General features: G+C 40.5%; 1 protein-coding gene across 2 annotated transcripts; it reads left to right on the top strand.

Annotated features, from left to right (window-relative positions):
* The first annotated feature begins 3,142 nt into the window (after positions 1 to 3,142).
* csf1ra (colony stimulating factor 1 receptor, a) lies at positions 3,143 to 17,084 on the top strand. 2 transcript variants are annotated; one of them, XM_047354510.1, is made up of 22 exons: positions 3,143 to 3,319; positions 3,576 to 3,645; positions 4,807 to 5,094; positions 5,181 to 5,468; positions 5,551 to 5,687; positions 5,766 to 5,931; positions 6,022 to 6,223; positions 6,553 to 6,668; positions 7,462 to 7,573; positions 7,677 to 7,876; positions 7,964 to 8,055; positions 8,180 to 8,306; positions 8,903 to 9,007; positions 9,120 to 9,230; positions 9,341 to 9,503; positions 9,585 to 9,667; positions 9,754 to 9,857; positions 10,169 to 10,291; positions 13,185 to 13,296; positions 13,385 to 13,484; positions 14,324 to 14,435; positions 15,661 to 17,084. In XM_047354510.1, exons 2-22 carry the CDS (start codon positions 3,591 to 3,593, stop codon positions 15,805 to 15,807), a joined length of 2,943 nt encoding a protein of 980 aa, XP_047210466.1. In that variant the 5' UTR covers positions 3,143 to 3,319; positions 3,576 to 3,590; the 3' UTR covers positions 15,808 to 17,084. The 2 variants fall into 2 exon arrangements, with proteins under 2 accessions (XP_047210466.1, XP_047210465.1); XM_047354509.1 differs by having other exon boundaries at positions 3,573 to 3,645.
* Positions 17,085 to 22,425: the final 5,341 nt, after the last annotated feature.

Here is a 22,425-nt window from a genome sequence, read left to right as displayed (position 1 = left end):
GAGGCGTGGAGCTTGGCAAACCCTCAGAGGCTGAAGCAGAGCCTGGCGAACCCTCAGAGGCTGAAGCAGAGCCTGGCGAACCCTCAGAGGCTGAAGCAGAGCCTGGCAAACCCTCAGAGGCTGTAGCAGAGCCTGGCAAACCCTCAGAGGCTGAAGCAGAGCCTGGCGAACCCTCAGAGGCTGAAGCAGAGCCTGGCAAACCCTCAGAGGCTGAAGCAGAGCCTGGCAAACCCTCAGAGGCTGAAGCAGAGCCTGGCAAACCCTCAAAGGCTGAAGCAGAGCCTGGCGAACCCTCAGCTCTGGGTTCAAAGGCCAGAACGAGGACAAAACGTTCCTTAAACCCCTCAAGAACAGGGTTCAGCGGTGCTTCCTCCTAGAACCCCTCGTCGCAGGGTTCAGAAGCCAGAACAAGGACCAGTTCCTCACTGAACCCCTGCAGACTAGGAACAGGAGCTGAGGCGTCGACGGGATCCTCAGTGACATGAGCAGGGGCTGAGGCGTCGGCCGGACCCTCATTGACGTGAGCAGGGGCTGAGGCGTCGGCCGGACCCTCAGTGGCGTGAGCAGAGGCGTCGCCGGGGCCCCCAATGACTTGAGCCGGGGCGTCCCTCTTACGACGTCCTCTGCACCGTGTGGAGGGAGTTGAGGCTGACTTAGGGTCAGGCGTCATCCCAGGCTGTGGTGCGTCAGGCTGAAGACCTGGCTGTGGACCTGCCGTAGGCTGCTCTGCAGCAACGCTCTGGAGTCCTGGCGTGGGCTGCTCTGCAGCAGCACTCCTGTGGCTTGATGTGGATGAAGGAGGATGGCAGTAAAACAACCTTACTGCCGTTTCATACTGCATCTCTATCTGCCTTATCCTCTCCATCAGCTCAGGAGAGGAATACAGGAGACCAGTCGTCCTGAGGATCTTTATTTGGCGTGCTGTGAACCTCAAGCGCTGCTCCAGCTCGTCAGGTGTTGCCCCAGAACTCCGGGCTGGAGCGAGCGCAGACAGCATGGGCGGAGGTGCAGCGAGCCTGGGAGACAGTGCTGTGGCAGACGAAGATGCGGGACTACTTGCTGCAGCCCTCACGTAGGCTGGCTGAGAAACCACCTCCTCGCCAGCCGACCGGCTAGGAACCGCTGCACGTCGGCGTTTCTTGCGGCGGGAGGAGGACGTGGGCCTCACTGCCGGACCAGAGTGCACAACCAGGGGAGGAGGCGGAGAACGGCGACGAAGGGGACCTGTCCCCGGAACTGGAATCGCCAACCTGGATCCTTCATAAGCTGACTGCGGCACTGACAGCCCCGCAGACCGGCGCAACGACTTCTCCGCCTCCCGAGACAGGAAAGTAAAGAGGTCCATGGAGCCAGCCTGATGTTCCTCCGCGTGGTCCGTGTTTGGCGGAAACATTCTGTCACGGTTCTGTCAAGGTTTACTTGATATTGGACCCCAGAATGCAGATGAGCAGGCAGCGTGATGGTAAGTGAAAAAATGTTTAATAACAAAAACTCACACTCAGCAGGAGGCAGGAACAAAACAAACGGGCAGGTAAGACAGGCATGGCATGATCAAAAAAACAAAACTTGGTTTGAAAACAAGACATGAGCATGAGAGTGAAAGATGTTTCCGCGAAGACTAACAGAACAGGTGTGAATATATGGCGTGAAAACCAGGTGGAGTAAGGAGACAGATTAACTTGAAGCAGGTCAACTGAATAAACTTAATTAACAGAACAAAACGTGACTGGAGCAAAACAGAGACTCTTGAACATAAACTAGAAAAACATGAAGCAAAAGCATAACCAGATCCGAAAACCAAACTTGACAAAACATGAATAAGACGACAAAACAAAAGCATAACCAGGAAAATAAACAGAAACATGATTCAAAACTTGAACAGTGAAAAACATAAGGAAAAAACCCGAAACCAAAAACCAAACAATCCCAAATCATGACAGAGATGTGTGACCTTCATCCTTGCCTTGGAACACTGGAGCACAATTTTATTGTTGCAGAATTGTTAAGGGGGTCAGGGAGGTTTGGTTCTCTGGTATACGTGTGTTTTGTGCATCTCGAGAAGGCTTATAACCATGTCCCTTGAGACATGTTGTGTGAGGCAGCTTCAAGGGTATGAGGTGCCAGGCATGCTCTTAAGGGCAATCACATCTTTGGTTTAGCAGGGCAAGAGCTGTGCCCACATTATTGGAACAACGTAGAGGTTGTTAACAGTTCCTGTTACCACCCTTGTCACCAACCCTGTTTGTGTTGCTCATGGACAGGATCTCAGGACATAGTTTTGAAGATTAATTTGGGTTGTCTTAATGTAGATTATTTGGTTTGTTGGCATTTTCATGCCAGAGTCTTCAGCAGTTTATAGCAAAAGCGCAGTGCAAAGCAGGCACAATAAATATCTGTTCCTACACTTCTCAGCAGACCACCTATATCAACCAGATAGGATTGTGACTAAAAGAACGAGATCCCAAATGCAAACCTTAAAGATAGGGTGAGGAGCTCTTACATCCCTGTAGGCGGTATGGGGTGTACCCAGAATAGAGCCACTGCATCAAAAAGGAGTCAGCTGAGGTTATTTGGGCATCTGATCACTCTGATCAGATTCCCAACAGAGTGTTGCTGGCGAGAGAGAATATCTGGTTTCGCTCATGAGCCGGTCGCTCCCACCAATCGGATATCAGATAAGTGAAAAACAAAGGATGGTTGGATGGATGGAATAATTTGACTTTATAGTTTAACAGTTAAGATTGTTTTGAACTGTATGTAATACATATGAGTCCATTGTACTGGAATAAAGTGGATTCATTTGACGACAGCTTGGACTAAATATGATTCCAGTTGAATATACTCAACCTGCATTGAGATGACACTTGTGAATTGGTACTATATAAATTGAACTGAATGAAATCTACTTTAGGATCAATTGCTTCCATGATGCTTTAAGTGTCTTAAATCCATCAGTATCACATCTTTCCATACTTTTGCCAGCCAAAAAAAAGCCTTTCAGCCACATGTTAGCACTGATACAGATGATAAGTCCCACCACTACTGGGCCTCTTCTTGTCAAATTTGAACAGCCTCATTAATTTGTCAAGCATGACAAGTTGACCCGCCTCCTCCTTGACACATGCACAGTTCCCTCCACCCTCCAGCCTTTGTTCACTGATGTTTGCTGTGTGACCGTAAACAAGCAGAAAGGAGAAATAAGGGCACAGACAAACAGAGAGAGAGGAAAGGACTCGTGTGTCCATGTTTTTGGATGCTGGGAACGTCCAAAACCCAGGGAAGCTATCACATCCATCATTCAAGCTGAAGACATCTAAAGGTGAGAATATTTCACACATTTTAGCATTCATTAATGGAAAAGTTTACTTTATTTCAGTTTGCAAATAATAAGTTAGAAAATGCTTTCTTACGAACAAGGCTTCTCTAAGCGGTTAGAAAAGAGAAGTAAAAGAAGGAATCTAGTGATGACATAACTTGCTAGACAGGTTTTCCATTTTTCTGTCTTTCTTTTCCTCTAAAACTCCACAAATCAAAAGCAGAGTGTTTAGTAGCGTGTATTACTTTTTAACCAGCAGGGCTGGAGTTTATCCATGATGCAGTCCTACCTCACACTGTTGCTGGCACTCGTGGCCTCTGCAGCTTCAGGTAAGACGGGACAAACACTGCCAAGATAAATCTATGTGATAATCCTTTTTACTGTCCAATTTTAGTCCTCTTCAAGCGTGTATCCCAAAATTTAAATTGGGCAAATTGAGTAGTTCTGGTTTGGTATGAGTGTTTTCTGTAAGAACATTTTATTGCATTCACTTGTGGTTTCAGGAAATTGTACACAATACAGTGTCTAATAAGCAGTACAATTGACAAGAACATCATGAGTTTTTGTGGGGTCATTCTTGGCATTGTTTCTGCTTTTTTTTCTTTCCCGTTGCATTTCATCACAGCTTTGACTGGGATAAATGGTTATCACCGACAAGATATTATTTTGCAGTTTAAAGTATTTAAACTTGAACATGTGGAACCATCTTATTTTGGTCTGTTTGGGGGCTGAATCATAACCCTAACCCTAATTGGGGTTATTTTCAGCTTGGATGAAAAGTTTTCTCACTTGAACAAAAGAGGGGTGGGACAGAGAGGCAGCTCTTTAGGGATAAATGGAGATTGAACACGGAACTGCTGATTGGGGTTGAATAACATTGAAATCCCAGTTACTGTGAGGAAAAATTGCGGTGACTAGAGAAAATGCTGAACGTGGAATCTCAGTTCTCCTTCGAGATTCATAACACACAATCTATATGGAAATTTTTGTCACCATACTGAAATCTCCTCAATTTCAGTGGAGACTTAGATGAAAGATCCACTAACTTAATCTCTCTAAAATCAACCATCCTTGTTGCCTTGATTCATAACTCTTGCCTGTTGTGATCCCCAAAGTCCTTACTGAAGCCATACAAGAGATGATATTTCTTTGTGAGAAAAACTTTTTATTCCTAAGGGTCCCTATTAACAGTACTCAATCACAGATCTCTGAGTATAGCTATTATGCTTTCTTTTCATGTCTGAATTCCTTAACTGTGCTTCTCATGTTTTATTTTTGGTGTTAATTATATAGGCTTTAATACCACAGAAACAGTCCCTTGATCAGTCCCTGAATCACCAAACTATGAAAAGCAGAAGTGAGAATATTACAGAAAGGAGGTTGAACTTCCAAAATAAGTCTGACTCATTGATCGTACAAGGGGATGAATGGACTAAAACACATACTAAATCTTGATTGATCTGAAGAAAAATTTTATTTTGCTTAAACAGTGGAATGGAGGCGTCCGATAATCAAGGTCAATTCCAAGGTGGTGACAGACCCTGAGGTGGTGGTGAGGGTCGGGAAGCCTCTGGATCTGAGGTGTGAGGGCAACGGATCTGTAAGCTGGCAACCTAGGCTGTCCAAACACAGGCGCTATGTGTCCAGGGGCAGCGGTAACGTCTGCAGCTTCAAGGTTGAACGCCCCTCGGCAGAATTCACCGGAATGTACAAGTGTTTCTACACTGCTGGGCCCAAATCCAGTGATTTGGTCTCCTCGATACATGTGTATGTCAAAGGTGAATGAGATCAGTAAAGACTTGCTGTATGATTATAATTCAGTGAATATTTAAGCTGATTATTCACATTTTTATGTCCATTTCAGACCCGATGCGAGTGTTTTGGACAAGCAGCACATCTCTGCGTGTGGTGAGGAAGGAGGGTGAGAACTTCATGCTACCTTGTCTGCTAACAGACCCCTCAGCCACTGATCTGGGCCTCCGCATGGACAACGGCACCACCGTGCCACCTGGAATGAACTTCACTGTTGACAGGCACCGTGGCATCCTCATCCACAGCCTCCAACCAAGCTTCAATGCTGACTACGTCTGCACAGCTAAGGTCAATGGTGTGGAAAAGACCTCCAAAGCCTTTTCCATCAACGTCATTCAGAGTGAGATCACTTGGCCATGCAAAACCAATTCACTAAAACTTTCTAAATGTCTAAACACTCACACTTTTTTCTTCTTGTCTAGAGCTTCGCTTCCCTCCATATGTCTTCTTGGAGACGGATGAGTATGTACGGGTAGTTGGGGAAGAAATTAAGATTTGCTGCACAACACACAATCCAAACTTCAACTATAATGTCACATGGAAATATACCACCAAATCGGTCAGTGGGAAGCATTGGTTTAGACTTTTCTGTAGCATTTATCTGGACTCTGACTCAGATTTTTATTTCTCCTTTTAGAACCCAACAATAGAGGAGAAGGTTCGCTCCAATGGAGAGAATCGTCTGGACATCCAGAGCATCCTGACAATCTCTGCTGTGGATCTCGCAGACACAGGAAACATCTCCTGCATTGGTACTAATGAAGCCGGAGTGAACAGTACAACTACGTACCTGCTGGTTGTGGGTAAGAAACCAAATAGCCACATCTTTTATGGTTCACTTTTAATATCCATAAGCAGTTGATGATTTTCTGAACTTCTGATATGTCAAACAGATAAGCCCTACATCAGGTTGCTGCCCCAGCTCTCACCCAAACTGGCCCCCAAGGGTCTTTCTGTTGTGGTGAAAGAGGGAGAAGACCTGGAGCTCAGCTTGGTCATCGAAGCGTACCCTCATATTACAGAGCACAGATGGCTGACTCCCACACCTCCAAACACATCCACACAGGAGCACAAGTTCATCCGATACAACAACAGGTGCAGTTTTTTTGCAAAGCCCAGAGATTAACACAGCATTGTTCAACTGTTAGACTGTCCAGCAGAAGAGGAAGTTGTTCTGAAATGCTGCCAGTGCATTTTGTGTACATTTGACCAGAAACATGAAGGTCACCATATCTACACTCAGGTCAAAAAAAAATGCTAAAGGGAAGAGCCATGTTCTGTTTTTAAAATGAGGACTTTTGTAAGAGTGATACATAGGAACTGTCTGAATACAAACCGCAGAATTAGTCACTTCTTCATACTCCATAAATGTCTTCTTTCTTAGTTAAAATATATATATATTTTTTTGTTTTGTTTTGTATTAGATACCATGCAACTCTGCAGCTGAAGAGAATGAACATACAGGAACAGGGACAATATACTTTCTATGCAAAGAGTGATTTGACCAATGCATCCATCTCATTTCAAGTACAAATGTACCGTAAGTGACACAAACTAAAGTAAATTGTCTTTTTCCTGGTTTAAAAATAAGGATCTTATCCACACTGCAGAATTGTTTTTTGAAAGTACCTTTAGGAGAGGTTTCAAAGATCTCTTAAATGATTTGTAGGTTTCAGCAAAAATGTCCAAAATAGTCAGCTGACAATGTATAGCGATTGTATATAAATAACAAGAAATATAAACACATATCTATACATGTGTTGCGTTTCTTGTTAGAATTTGGAGATCTCTCCCTAGAAACTCAGGATTTTCTATCCATCCATTGCCTATTATCCTGTAATTGATTGATTGGCTATTATCCCTGCAGGGTCACGGGGGTGCTAGTACCTCTTTCCACCAGTCACCGCGCAAAAAGGCAGAATACACCCTGGACAGGACGTCAGTCCGTTACAGGTCAACATAGAGACACAGTACAAACAGGCATGCATGCATACGCTCATGTAAGCGCACTTTATAGAGACCAGTCAACCTAACAGTCATGCTTTTAGACTGTGGGAGGAAGCTTGTGTACCCTGAGAGAATGCATGCATGCATGGAGAGAACATTCAAACGATACGCACAGTGAGCACAGCCCAGAATCCATACCTATGACCTTTTTGCTACAATGCGGCAAGTTTGCAGGCATCACAAAAACCCTTGTAATTTTTGAGATCCTGGGTTTTGTCTCACAAAAGTACATTTTATTTTTGTCATCTCCAATATCCCTTGTGGGCTTTAGTCTAAAGTTCATTTATAAAAGAGAAGTTTATTTTTCACTGTTTGATCACTACCAGAGAGACCCAATGCGGTCGTTAGATGGGAAAATGTAACCACTCTGACTTGCACCTCATTTGGCTATCCGGCTCCAAGGATCATCTGGTATCAGTGTCTGGGAATACGACCTACGTGAGTATAACCTGAGTAATCTAATAAGTTGGCACTACGTTTACCCTTGGCATTTAGATTACTAAGATTGTCATTATTTTATCTTTCTCCGGCTGTGGTTTAGGTGCAATGAAAACACCTCAGGGTTGCAGCTGGCCATCCCTCTCCAGGCTTCCACTGTGGAAGTCCAGAGGGAAGAGTATGGAGCTGTGGAGGTGGAGAGTGTCCTCACAGTTGGACCATCCAGACAGAGGATGACTGTGGAGTGCGTAGCCTTCAACCTTGTTGGTGTGAGCAGAGATACGCTTGCAATGGAGGTGTCTGGTGAGGATCTGGCATTTAAAATCCCAGTTTCTCGTTTTGTTTGTTACAAACTGGTGTATTAATATAAAATGTTCTCTGTTTGGACAGACAAGCTCTTTACTACCACCTTAAGCGGAGCAGCAGGAATTCTGGCAATCCTCCTAGTGCTGCTGGTTATTCTGCTTTACAAATACAAGCAGGTAAAATGAATTTTAAATACTATAGTGCTCCACATAAACACTGGTTTTCATCCTGAATGAAAGACTACAGGAAAGTTTATTAATTTATTGAATTGAAAATCTGATTCCTGACTTTAATTTGCAGAAACCCCGCTATGAAATCCGTTGGAAGATTATAGAGGCGATGGATGGCAACAATTACACTTTCATCGACCCCACACAGCTGCCGTACAACGAGAAGTGGGAGTTCCCAAGAGACAAGCTCAAACTAGGTTACACACATGCCGATTTTTTATTAATTGAACAAATAATGCTAAATGTTCATTTTTGATTAAACTTGAATTCATTTCAAATAATTTCAATTGAGTGTATTTACTGTATAAAGCGAAAAACCGGACCAAGTGTCATCAAAAGGCACTTCACAAGACAAGATAGTCCAATTCATATCCAGCGATACAGAATTCAAGTCAGTGTGAATTTAATTCAGAATAATTTAATTCTGTCCAATCGAGTTTAGTGATATTGTCACATTCAAACATTGAATGCATACAATTAATTTTAATCCGGAGTATAATACTGTGCAAAGGTTGTCTACCTAATAAAGCTCAACTAATTGCATTGAGCCATTGACTTGAGCAAGCATGCGGTGGCAGTAGAGATGAATGACTCCCTTTTAAAAGGACCTCCCAACAGAAACAGGCTCATTGTGAACAACCATCTCTCCCACCCAGTTTAGCCTATAGCAATAGGTCGGCTAAAAATAAAGATAATTCATGGAGTGGAGAGTTAAAAATAATACTGTGAAACCCTGATCAACGCAGCAGAAGGCTCTAGAAATGTTGTCCCTGTGTGCTTTGTTTCTTCACAGGAAAGATTTTGGGTGCAGGTGCATTTGGAAAAGTTGTTGAAGCAACAGCTTACGGTCTGGGAAAGGAGGACAATGTCATGCGTGTAGCTGTGAAAATGTTAAAAGGTGAGATCTGCTATCTATCAGAGACAGTATTTTACTACAAGCAAACCCCCAAAAATGTTAAATATCACTTAAAAATGTTTTTTTTTTTATGGTCTGTATTGTGTACCTGCAGCCAGGGCGCATTCAGATGAGAGGGAGGCTCTAATGTCTGAGTTAAAGATACTGAGTCATCTGGGCCACCACAAAAATATAGTCAATCTGCTCGGGGCCTGCACTTATGGAGGTCAGATGGCATAAAAAATACTGCTTATGAAACTTTGTCGAATCCATGCAAAATTGAGCGTTACAAAGTAAATTGCATGAAACCACTTTTAAAGTGTGTTTCCTTTCCAGGACCAGTGCTTGTGATCACCGAATACTGCAGTCTTGGCGACCTTCTGAACTTCCTGCGCCAGAAAGCAGAGACATTCGTAAACTTCATCATGAATATTCCAGACATGGACGAGAGCTCAAACAATTATAAAAACATTTGCATTCGGAAGCAGTTTATCAGAAGGTCAGTCATCAAACATGGAACCTAATAGCACAGGATGCATTACAATGAAAAATCCACTTATTTTGATAATTCATTTAACAGTGACAGCGGGATCTCCAGCGTGGCCTCCAGCAGTTACCTGGAGATGAGACCTAGTCAGCCGCCAAATGCAGAACTATCTCAAGGTACACAGAGCTCCAGAGATTGGATCTACATAGCAGCAAAGCAAGAATAACTCATTAACCATCATCTTTCTCTGATTCTTGTCCAGAATCGGACTGCGAGGAGACTGGTGACTGGCCGCTGGACATCGACGACCTGCTGAGGTTCTCGCTTCAAGTCGCGCAAGGCCTTGACTTTCTCGCTGCTAAAAATGTAAGAGTACACAAAATCTATATTACAAAACACTTCTGTGAACATTTATAGGATCAGCTGCTTTGTCATTAATGAAATAGCTGATAGTAGAGAAAAACATTTCCACTGAGAAAGGAAGGCTGTGACATCATTCATGGGGTGTTAGAACGGGAATTTCCCACTTTGCTTTTTTATATCCATGTACTGGTAATAGTTTGGCAACTTTTCTCATGAAATTGCTGCTATATTTAGGAAACACAGTACACTGACTGCTTTTAAAGATGCAAGACTTTACAACTGAAGACAAACTGTGTGGCTTTGTCTTTCTTCAGTGTATCCACAGAGATGTTGCTGCCAGGAACGTCCTCCTGACCAGCCGCAGAGAGGCAAAGATTTGTGACTTCGGCTTGGCTCGAGACATCATGAATGACTCCAACTATGTTGTGAAAGGCAACGTAAGCACTCGAGTGGATGACAACTAACTTTGACTTCCATCCCAGGCAGGCAGGGGCCTGTATAAGTCTGACAGTATGATAACCTTAAGTAAAAACACTAAAGTCTGATGGTATCACAGCTTTATAATGTTATATTACAATATGAATCTAAAACATTTATCTGGTGTTATTTTGACACAGACTCAAGCAAGTTGTCATTGCACAGCATATTATACTTTTTCTAAATTAATTTTTCAACCCTACCCCTAAGCCCTTTCTGCTTGGGTATCTAGCCTCTACTCGGCTACTTAACAGACATGCCAGTCGTAGCTTACTAAATATTAAAGGTTTTCAAACGATAAATGTCCAGGCTTTTCTTAACCGAACATATTTCCCAACAGAAATAAAACTGGAAAACTGTAGTAGCCTTCTTTCAGCCAGCTGGCCAGCAGTGTGCAGCAACACATATCAAATTTACCTAAAAATGCTGAAAGAATCATAGTGAAAATTAGCTGAATATGAGCTAAGCATCTTTTAAATTTTCTCATCTATAATAAATAAACATGGCCAGTTTTATAATATTACAATGATAGTACCTTTGCCCTTTGGAAGTAGAAGCAGTTAATCTTCAATTTAATATCTATAATTTTAGTTGTGTAACACATTTAAAAACAACAAAAGTTGACAAAAGTGCTCTTTTTTTCAGCTTTGCAAGGATTTATTCATTAATTTATTTATTTATTTATTCCTTAACTCCGAGGGTTAAACCAGTAGTCTTTTGAAAGCAACTTTTTACTACAAAAGTTAGGCTCTGTCAGGCTGCTGTACACCACCAGAGTATTGGAAATAATACCAGATGGTTTTATCTGTGCTGTGTGAACCAAAATTGCATATCTATGTAAAATCAAATCAAAAAACCACAAACAACAACAGAACTTGGAGGTTGTAACAACGGTCTGCCCAAACTGCATTGACATGAAACAGAAAATGAACGTACCCAAGCAGCCAGTGCTAGTTAGTGTTTGATAAAATAAATGCTTAGCCTTGACTACAAGGATTATTTACATCCCCTGAAAGGGAAAATAGGACTTAAAGAAACCAGAACCAGAGATTAGAAATAAAATGCTGCAGAACATTTCTAGCTGATTCAAGTGACAGGTTTGCAATTAATACATCGAAAACACTAAATATTGCACTAAATACTTTAATGTTGACTCAAGAGAGCAAATGAGGCGATTGTTTTGAACTGTTCACATCCCAGTCTCTGTGGTCCCTGTTTAGGGAAATAGAAATGCTTGGGTGGACGGGGACGATATAGAAAGAGCTTAAACTGAGTAAAATCAATTACATCAATTTCCAGTACTTTAGTCATTTATGACCAAATTAAATTAAAATCTACTCATTTTATTGTAGTTAGTTTTTCCATAGAAAACATATGTACAGTTGTACCAGATATTTTCATACACTGTAACAAAGACATACATTTTTCTTTCTCACTCACTAACTTCCCGTGTTTAAGGTCAAATTATCATTATTTGCTAAATGCCATAATAATGAAAGTTTTTTTCAGAGATTTTAACTTTCTTTATATTCAGAAGTTAACAAGTAGTTCCTTGCTGTGGGAGAACATTACTTTAAAACTGTATGACTTGAGTCAAACCTTTTGAGTGTACTTTAACAAGCTTCTCACATTGGTTAGCTGGAAATTTTGGCCCACTCTTCCTGACAGAATTGAGTCAGGTTTCTAGGCTCTCCTTGCCTACAAAAAGTACCTTTTGAGCTCTGTCTACAAATTTTCTACAGGACTGACATCAGAACTTTGTGATGGCCCCTCCAAAACATTGACTTTGTTGTACTTAAAGCATTTTGTAACTAATGTGGTGGGATTTGGTGGGATACTGGCCAAACACTTCAATAGTAGTTTCATCAGACCACAGGACATGTCTCCAAAACTGTAAGTCTTTGTTCCTAAGGGCTTTTGTGAACTGTAATCAGGCTTTTTATGTGACTTTCAAAACAATGTCTACGTTATCACCAAGTAGCTTTTCAGCCCATGTGGATAATAACATCAGCTTTAGCCAGTATCTTCAGGGCTTTTGCTTTTGTTCTGGGTTGATAAGAACATCTCACTCCAAAACTTGTTCCTCACAGGAATCAGTCATGTTTTTTTCCAGAACAGTTTAATGGCTCCATTCCGACTATTATTATACTTTCTTTGAACTATTTATACCATCTAATTGTTTGAACAGATGAACATCTTCAGACATCTGGGAATTATACCAAAGGATGAACCAGTAATGTTGAGGTCCACAGTTCTCTTCCTCATATAATACCTTATTTATATAGATGTTTTCATGACATACAACAAAGCAGTGTGTTTGAGGTGTGCCTCCATAGGAATGCCTCTGTTTAACTGAAAATTACAAAGTCATTACATCATCATCATCTTTGCTTTCCCAAAATCTCTCACTTGTTAATCTGGCATTTAACAAATGCAAACAGATTTAAGAATCCTAACTGATCAAAAACAAGAAAAGTTCTGTCATGCCAAACAGTGAGAAAAATAGGTTTTGTGACTTTTTCATACTGCAAAACTTGGAATAAACATAGATTTTTCTTGAAATAACTGTTTGCCCTTGATTTGAACAGTTAAGTAAGGCAATTTGCCAATGCAATCAGAGTTTTTGCATTTAAAATTAGAAAAAACAACTCCATTATCTTATTTCAAGTGCATAACATCAAAATTCTCATTCTATTGACAAACAATTTTACTTACCTGCTCACATTAAGAGTAAATACACATATTTCTAGCAAACTTTACTTATTGTTAGATCACTTTTTGCACTTTTCATTTGTAAAACTCTTTCATTTATTCAGAGTGGTTCAATTTCATTTCATTTTTATGTGTGTGAAGGCCCGTCTGCCTGTGAAGTGGATGGCTCCAGAGAGCATCTTTGACTGCATCTACACTGTGCAGAGTGACGTCTGGTCCTACGGCATCCTCTTATGGGAGATTTTCTCTTTAGGTAGGAATCATTTTAAAGGATTCCTTGCATTCACCTATTCAGTCATGATGTACTCGCAAAAATGTTACGCTTTTTGGTTTTTCTCTAGGCAAGAGTCCATATCCCAGCATGGCTGTGGACTCCAGGTTCTACAAGATGGTGAAGCGTGGCTATCAGATGTCCCAGCCTGACTTTGCTCCACTTGAGATGTAAGCTTACATTTACAGCAACCAGCTCAGCCCCACTTTTACACTTTCCAGTTATAAAGCTCTGCCCAGCACTGCTTCGTTATCAGATGGGTTTTAGTGGGGCATCAGATGACTATCAGCAGAGGTTTTACAATTAACACATATTATTATTATTTGCCTCGCAGCACTCAGCTTAGTCATAGTATTTCACTGCTGCGCTTCCATGTAACTGACAGCATAACATGCAAGTGACTTTTAGAGCTGATGACATTTAAACTGATAATTAATTCAAAGCTGATTTGAGCATCACACAGATGAAGCAAATGTTTATTGCAGCCAAACAAAGAGGCTTTTTGTTTCTTCTCTAATGTCCTACTTACTGAAACAAGAGAACCACATTATTTTTGATTTTACTTCACTCAACCTCAAATTCAGCGAGTTCAAACTACAAAATGAAGAAGTGAAAACTAAAGGTTTGCTGCTCTGTATCCCGGGGTCGAAGGGACCGCAACATCTGAATGCACCAATTTAGCACAGCCGTCACACGAGTTGGAATCACTGAGCTGTGGAAATGGAAGGGACTGAATCAGAGTCAGGGCCTGAAAATCTGTTGTCCTGTTGTGAGTCAGGCCTTGGTTCTGCCTGTTAGCCACATGATCGCAGAGCCAGGAAGCCGTGTAACTTGCTGTTTCACGGCCTCAAAATGGGACTCGTGGGTCGATGGTTATTATGAACGAGCGTCTCTTATTGAACTGCGTCACTACCTTCTCTGGCTTTGCAGTGTGTTGCCTGAGTTTGGTTTTAATAGGGTTTTGCTGACACTACACTGAGACTCCTCTTCCTATCCTGTTTCTTTCCAGGTATGTCATCATGAAAATGTGCTGGAATCTGGAGCCTACACAGCGCCCCACCTTTAGCAAAATCGGACAAATGATAGAAAAACTACTCGGGGGGCATCTTGAGCAAGAGCAGGTGAGTTAGTAGTGCTTCACAGCTGGTTTACTCAAATCTGTGAAAGGAGCGAAACCATGTGACGCTCCAGACAAAACCTGTTTACTTTCATTTAATTCTCAAAGAAACAAAAGATTTTGCACTGTAGCCTGATCTGTTAAGTTAGTGGTTCACAAATATTTTACATCAAGTACAGCCTCACTAAATACAAATTTTCCAAAAACCACCAAACTGTCTAGATATTTTAAACTGGTAAAATAACCTTATTCATTTGTGCTACATGTTTGAAGTACGTTTTTGCAATTTCAAATGAAAAACGATCAGGGAGACCACCTAAAATAAGAAATCCATAAGGGAAAACTAGTAGTTTCTTTCTTATCAACCCAAACCCCCAATTCAAAAGTGGCCACTGTGTGTTTGAGATGCATTAATAGATGGAGAAACAAGCAATTGATTTTTGTATCTCATTAAACCTTCATGTGCGCATTATCATGAAAAAGAGTTTGTCTCATACAGATTTCACGTTTGTCCTATATTGGTCTTATACGATTCAAATCTACAAAAAAGTTTAATATCAAATATAAACTAAGTAAATACAAAATGCAGTTTGTAAATAATGAATTAATTTAGTAAGGGAGAAAATGTATTCAAACCAACCTGGCCATTTGTGAAAATATAATTGCGGCAGTTGTTAAATCACAAATTAACTAGTCACACCCAGGTCTGATTACTACCATAACTCCAGAAATCATTTAACTAGGATCTGTATGGCAATACGAAGTAGGCTAAGTGTTTTTAAAAACAATACAAGTTGCCCTGACCTAAAGAAATTTAAGAACAGATGAGAAACAATGATTGACCAGTCTGGAAAGGATTACAAAGCCATTTCCAAGGCAATGAGACTGCAGCAATATGGTGAACCTTCCCAGGAGTGGCCCACTGACCCATCCGGGATATCATAAAAGAAATATGCTTGAAATACTGTATGATCCATTGCACTTCCTGTAACAAACAAGGTTTTGGTTGCCCGGGCCTATTTATTTCATCTCAGTACCACCAAAGGCAGTCTAAGGACCACCAGTGATACTTACATATAATAGCTTGAGAACAATGGGAGAAAAGAAACTGGATTGAAGGACATCACAATCTAAAAAGGTCCTTGTCACAGATGAAACATGGAATCAGCAAAAGTGTTTTAAATAAAATATGTTGCACCTATCAGACCATTATATGCTTCCTTCCTCAGGTAATCTACCAGAATATGCAGCAGGAGGTCAAAGAGGCTGATGCGAATGACAAGCCCAAGTGTGGTAACGGCCCCTGTGACCAGTCTTGTGACCATGAAGAAGAAGAGCAGCCTCTGATGAAGACAAACAACTATCAGTTTCGTTGAAAGAGCCCCGAACAACAATGCATTTGTAACAAATTGAACACCAAACAGTAAAATAAAAATAAAAAAACCCACACAAAAAAAACAAAATAAAAATAAATCAAGAAAAGCGAGATCAGCTGCAGCCCGTGGCTGTGGCCTTTTTCACAGCGCTGCAGACTTTTACCCTCTCAGCTATTTTTCACTGTGTCTGCTTGCCAGACAAACGACTGGCTGCAGTGAAGCATGTGACTCGCTACTGTGCAGACCATGACTAGAAACTGCCATGTCTAACATCGACTGCAAACACGAAGGGAGGATACAAGCGTGCGAACTTTCAGAGCTGTATTATATTAAAGAGTTCACCCTGGGTGGACTGCTCATCAGTCTTAGCCTTACATATTCTGTTTATTTACTCAGTTATCTAATGTGCATTGTGAAGCTTTTTAAATACCACATTGATATTCTTGTTTTTGTGGAGGTTGAAATCAGCAGGATTTCTTCCTTTTAATTGTTTTTACTGCAAGCACATGCAGAAGCAGCAGGTATATAATTTCAAATACTGGATTAAAATATCCACGGTTTTCTTTACCTTTGTCGGTTTTTTTGCCCCTCTATAGGTGAAAGTTCAAATGTATTTTCCATCCCTGATCTGAACATGTTACAGCAACTGATATGAGAAGGCAAAGAAAGGCCATGTTGTTTTCCTCTCTCTGGGCCTCAGTTATGGCTGTTTTACTTGCGACACACTTACAATGCTCTTTAGTGGTTAGCAACATGTGATTGTTCTGCTTCATTTTAATTAATTTACCAGTGTTCAGCGTAGTTTAGTAGCAGGAAAATCTGTGGATCTCTTCTGGACCAGAGAAACCTTTCATGTCTGACAATGTGAACTTCTTTTTTTATCTACGTTTTGTTAGTCACCACTAGATCTTTTCGTTTCCAGCATCAGATAAATGTTTGGATACAAAGGTTTCACAGATGTCTGTATGTAGCAGTCAGCCTACACTGCCAAATGTATGTTGATTTTGAGAATGACTTATAAGCTAGGTGAGCGATACAGACTGCAGATTTGTGCGATGTCAGGCATTTTGTTTGTGTTTGCATCGGAATGAAACACAAGAGATGTCTCATGCTGTAAATGTATATATATATATATATATATATATAAATATAAATCAAAATCAAGAATAATCTTTATTTGCACTGAAATGTGGTAGATTGTAGCACAAGGGTATTTCAGAGTGTTTTTTGTCAAATCACTGCAAATGCAGCTATTGAATAAAGCATTTAAAAAAATGTCCACTTATGTTGGTGAACTTCTGGAGAACTTGCAGTTTATATTTTTTGTTTTCCTGAGCAGACAGAAACTGTGTGGCCTTTGTCTTCTTCTCTCCTCACTTCCTGTTTTTTATTGGATCTCATCCAATCTGCAATTCCACTGAAACGTTTCCCACAGTGTCTCTGAATTTTGCCAAACATTGCAATCGTTAAAAGGAAAGTATTAATAGTTTTATCTAAATGATGTTACAGCTTTTTTTGACAGTTTTTACACTTGCAGGCATCCCAACCATTTATTGATTTTGCTTTACTAGAAGCTAAAACTTTATTTTTAATGAGTCCTCATTGCCTTGTTTGTCCAGATATGTAGACTGCATCAAGATAAATACTCATTACAGAGGAATCCTGTTCTACTGTTTCTGTGAGCGGCTCATTCATCATTTTGAGATTCATTTTTTCTCCTAACTGAATTATGTCCAAAACAAATTTCTAAATAATTTCATTTTCCTTTTACTGATGGGAGAAAGAGTTTACATTGATTTTATGTTGATTCTTTGTAAGTTAATAGTTGTCGGACAGGTGCACAGTAGGGCACATTTACGGATGTGGATGAATGCAGATTTGACATGATATTGTATAATGGGCTCAGGACAATACCATAGAGGAAATATATATGTGTGTGTGTATGCATGTATATGTAACATTGTGTGAATCAATCCCTGATGGGAATCCCTGATTGTGTGGACATTTTGCCTGGTCCATACAAGGGGAAATGGGTTGTGTAGGTTAATGGTTAGGTTAACAACTAAGGTATGAATTGAGTTTAGGTTAGGTTTAGGGTAAGGGTCAGTGTTAGGCTATAGCAATAAATGGAAGTCAATCCAAGGTCCCTATAATGATATGAAAACACTACATGTTACGTGTGTGTGTGTTCTTGTTTTTGCTGCTGAGTGAGAACCATGTTTTGCATTTTACTAGCAAACTGAAAACATTTTTGGAAAGTGAGGACATTTTCCTGCCTGGTCCTTTTTTAAATACTGTTCTTGGTTTAGGGGTTAGGTTTAGGACTACATTTGAATTGAGTTTAGGTTAGGGTTAGGTATGCACTGATAATGGTTAGGGTTAGGGGTAGTGCCAGGGTGAAAATTAATGGAAGTCAATAGAACTCACTGAAAAATCCTCATAAAGATAGTAAAACACAGATGCGTGTGTGTCACATGAGGGCCGTTTTGCAGTCCATTTCCCAACAGTCAGCACTCAACAAGACTCCGAGACCACAGAGGCTGCAAGAATCCTGGTGTCATTGTAGACCGATGACCAAAACTTGAACACACACATAAACTGGATGAATAAGCTTACCAACCTAAAAACATTGTCAGAATAAATATTTTCCAGTCTAAACAGGACAATGAAAAATTGTTGTCCTTTTTTAAGAATAGAAATTAAACAAACTCACACCCAACAAATAGAAAAATCCTGTTTATCAACAACGCATGGCGTTAATTTTAAAATATGATCTAATTTGACGGGTATTTTTCCTTGGAGGACTGAGAGAACAATCACACTTCTGGTAATTAAGCTACAAAGACAAGACTGTAACCTCTATTTAAAAAAAAAAAAAACATTTGTCCCATTCTGTCAACGCCCTGGAGTTATGGTTTTTATTGTTAATAAACTCCACGGTGCTCTAGATCACCATCATGTTGATGACACTTCATACCTTTGTAGAAATACGGCAGAAAACCTGGCAAGTAATTTGGTGAATACAAAATCTCCAGGCAGTAAATTTTACAGGGACCTACATAGGGTTGTGAGTTTTCCCTTTTCTTCTCACCATGGTGGTTATATAAACACGTTCACATCAAAGAAGAGTTGTCACTACTGTAAATAAAGAGCGAATTTTTAACAAGAGGATAAAGTTTAACTTCACTGTAAGAGGATAAGAGGTTCTTATAGTTCCAAGATAATTCGGCCGTTTTGAGGCATAAATAATAAGTGTGGTCATCAAAACATTAATATTATGTACTTGTTTTATGTTTTTTTGCCTCACAACCTGGAATCAAAATGGATTGTTTGAGACAATTTCATTTACAGAACATGTCTACAACTTTAAAGACATCTTACTTTTTTTGATTGTGAAGCAAACAACACATAGGGGAAAAATAGCAGAAAACTTCAGTATGCAGAACTGTTCACACCCCCCCCCTGAAGTCAGTACTTTGTAGAGACACCTTATACAGCAGTTTTATGATGTCATGATTTAAAGGTGTTTGAGTTTTGTTTTGAGTTTTTCTTTGATTCTGTTTTTCAAATTGAGTTTTGGATCTTGCCTGATCATTGTTTTCCAGGTGGTGCTTTAGTTCTTTCCTTAGGTTTAGTTTCTCATTTTTCTTGTATTCTGTTCATAGTGCATTTCAGTTTATGTTCTGCTTTATCTGTAAGATGTCCCTTAGGGTTGACTGTGATCTTGTAGTCCTGTTTTGTTCCAGCTACGTCTCGTTTCCACTCCCTGCCACAGTCAGCTTGGAATCAGCTTTATTCGATCCACCTGCACTTTGTCAATCAGTCTCCTTGCATCACCTGTGTCATGCCCTATGTATACTCCTCATTTCTGTTTGTTCCTTGCTGGTTTATTCTGTTCTCCATTCATGCCAAGTCTGTTGTCCATGTCATGTCGGTTTACCTTGCCAAGCCAAGCCTTTCTATGTCCATGCGTGCAACTGCTTCCACCTGCCTGCCTGTAAGTTTCTGTTAAATTAAACCTTGCTACTCACCAAGCCACGCTGCCTCCTGCCTGTCTGCATTTGGGTCCACTCCAAGAGCCATTCATGACTGGATATGTTTCTATGAGCTTGCCACATCTTGCCTCTGGGACTTTAGCCAATTCCTCAAGGCAAAACTCCTCCGGCTCCTTCATGTTGGACAGTTTTAGCTTGTGAACAGTGATCATCAAGTCTAACCACAGATTCTCAATTGGATTGAGGTCAATACTTAAACTAATCCAGTCCTACATATTTAACAGTTTCCTCTTAAACCACTCAAGTGTTTTTTTAGCAGTATGCTTCAGGTCATTGTCCTGCTGGAAGATGGACCTCTTTCCCAGTCTTAAATTACAGGCAGACTAACACAGGTTTTGCTCAAAAATATCCCTGTATTTAGCACCATCCTTCTTTCCCTTGAATGGGAAACTGGTCCAAGTCCCTGCTGCTGAAAAACATCCCCACAGCATGATGCTGCCACCACCATGTTTTACTGTGGGGATGGTGTTCTTGAGGTGATGTGTTGAGTTTACACCAGACATAGTGTTTTCTTTGGTAGCCAAAAAGTTTAAATTTAGTCTAATATGAAGAGAGCACCTTCCTCCATACATTTGGCGAGTCACCCACATGCCTTTTAACAACCTCAAAACGTGCCTTCTTATTTTTAAGTAACTATGTAATGGTTTTTTTTCTGCCCACTCATCCATAAAGCCCAGCTCTATGGAGTGTACAGCTTATTGTGGTCCTATAGAGACTATCCTCCAGTCTCTGCTGTGGCACTCTGCAGCTCCTTCAGGGTGCTGCCTCTCTGATTAATGCTCTCCTTGCTCGGTCTGTGAGTTTTGGTTGGTGGCTCTCTCTTGGTGGGGTTGTTGTGGTACCACGTGGTTTCCATTTGAAGGTGATGGATTTGATGGTGGTCTGGGGAACATCAAAGATTTGGATATTTTTAACCCAACCCTGACTTGTACTTCTTAGCAACTGTGTCCCTGACTTGTTTGAAGAGCTCAGGTGTTCCAACCCGGCAACTAGGCATGCAGACTGCTTCCACTAATATTTGTGAAAAAAAATGTGCCACCTGTTGCAACAAGTGCAGTCGGTTAGTGCTGAGGTTACCAACTTTTTGCAGTCAATAGATACAGACCCAAGCTTCATGTGGCCTTTCAGAGAAGTGTAAGAACTGTGTGAAGAGAGCTTCATGGCATCCAAGCCTTATATCACCAAGAACAGTGCAATGTGCCAGATGCAGGGGTGTAAAGTACATGAACTGGACTCCAAAGCAATGGAGAATTGTTCTCTGGAGTAACGAATCATCTCTTTCTTCCTAATAATCAATGAAAGAATGTGAGTTTGGCACAACTTTGACCTAACTGCATTGTGCTAAAGGTAAAATTTTATGGGGAGGGGATTATGGTGTGGGGATGTTTTTCAGGTACTGGACTTGCCCCTTAGTTTAATTGAAAGGAACTCTTAATGCTTCAGAAAACAGAAACATTTTGGAGAATTTAATTTTCACAGCTTTGTAGAAAGAGGAAGGGATAGACCCTTACTCTTCCAACACGACTACGCATTAATGCACAAAGCAAGGTCCATAAAGACATATACTGTATGAGTACGTCGGGTATGGAAGAACATGACTGGGCTGCACCTGACACAACTGGGACTGAACTAGACAAGAGACTGCGAGCTAGGCCTAATCATTCCACATCAGTGTCTGACCTCACTATTTAACTTTTGGGAGGATGGTCAAAAAGTTTCCCCAAAACTATCAAAGAATGTTTCTGAAATGACTTAAAAGAGTCAAAGCGGTTATAACTGCAAAGTGTTGGTCCGACATCATTTTATACCCTATAGATTAAAAATGGAAGATCACTTAAGTTCATATGAGTGAACGCAGATGAGCGAATACTTTTGGCAATGCAGTGTATTTAGACAAGGTCTTATTTTAATCAAACTACTTACATCAAAAGCATTAAAGACAATGAATATACAATAGTTTCCTTTAACTAACTAACTAACTAACTGTTTTCTAAGAGTAATACTGGATTTCAAGTACAAGTTGTCATTTTGCTATTAAAAAATAAGTCATTAGGAGGTTTAAAACAACAGAAATTGTTTCCCTCAACTGGAAGGGAACTATTTCTAGACAAGTTTGCCCTAAATAAACATCCAGTGTCATAATCCATTGGCTTGACCTCTAACATTAAAAAGGCCTATGAAGAAAAATGGCTTAGATAAGAAAGAGTGAGCTGTTTAAATTGTGAAGCACGGTGGTGATAGTATCATGCCGTGGGCCTGTTTGCTAACAAACTAGAAGACTGCAGAAACTGATTTAAATTATAATGAAACCATTCCAAACTCTTCAATTTAACAAAAACAAATCTAAAAATATTGACATATGTTCTGATGCAAAAACACCAAATGCTGGCTAGTGCGATCTGAGCTATAAGGGAAAGTAATTCAGACTCAATTGTATTGAGACAAATATTAATCAAATATCTGCCTGAACTCAAGCCGTAACTTGGTGAACAGAACCCAGAAGCATCTGGGTCATGCTGGATATAAAGCTGTTGTATGATTTACAATGATTTCAAACCAGAAC

The sequence above is a fragment of the Girardinichthys multiradiatus genome, chromosome 23 (genome assembly GCF_021462225.1).
Source record: "Girardinichthys multiradiatus isolate DD_20200921_A chromosome 23, DD_fGirMul_XY1, whole genome shotgun sequence".
NCBI classification, from domain to species: domain Eukaryota; kingdom Metazoa; phylum Chordata; class Actinopteri; order Cyprinodontiformes; family Goodeidae; genus Girardinichthys; species Girardinichthys multiradiatus.
The sequence above is the reverse complement of the archived record's forward strand: the minus strand, read 5'-3'. Positions and strand labels throughout refer to the sequence as shown.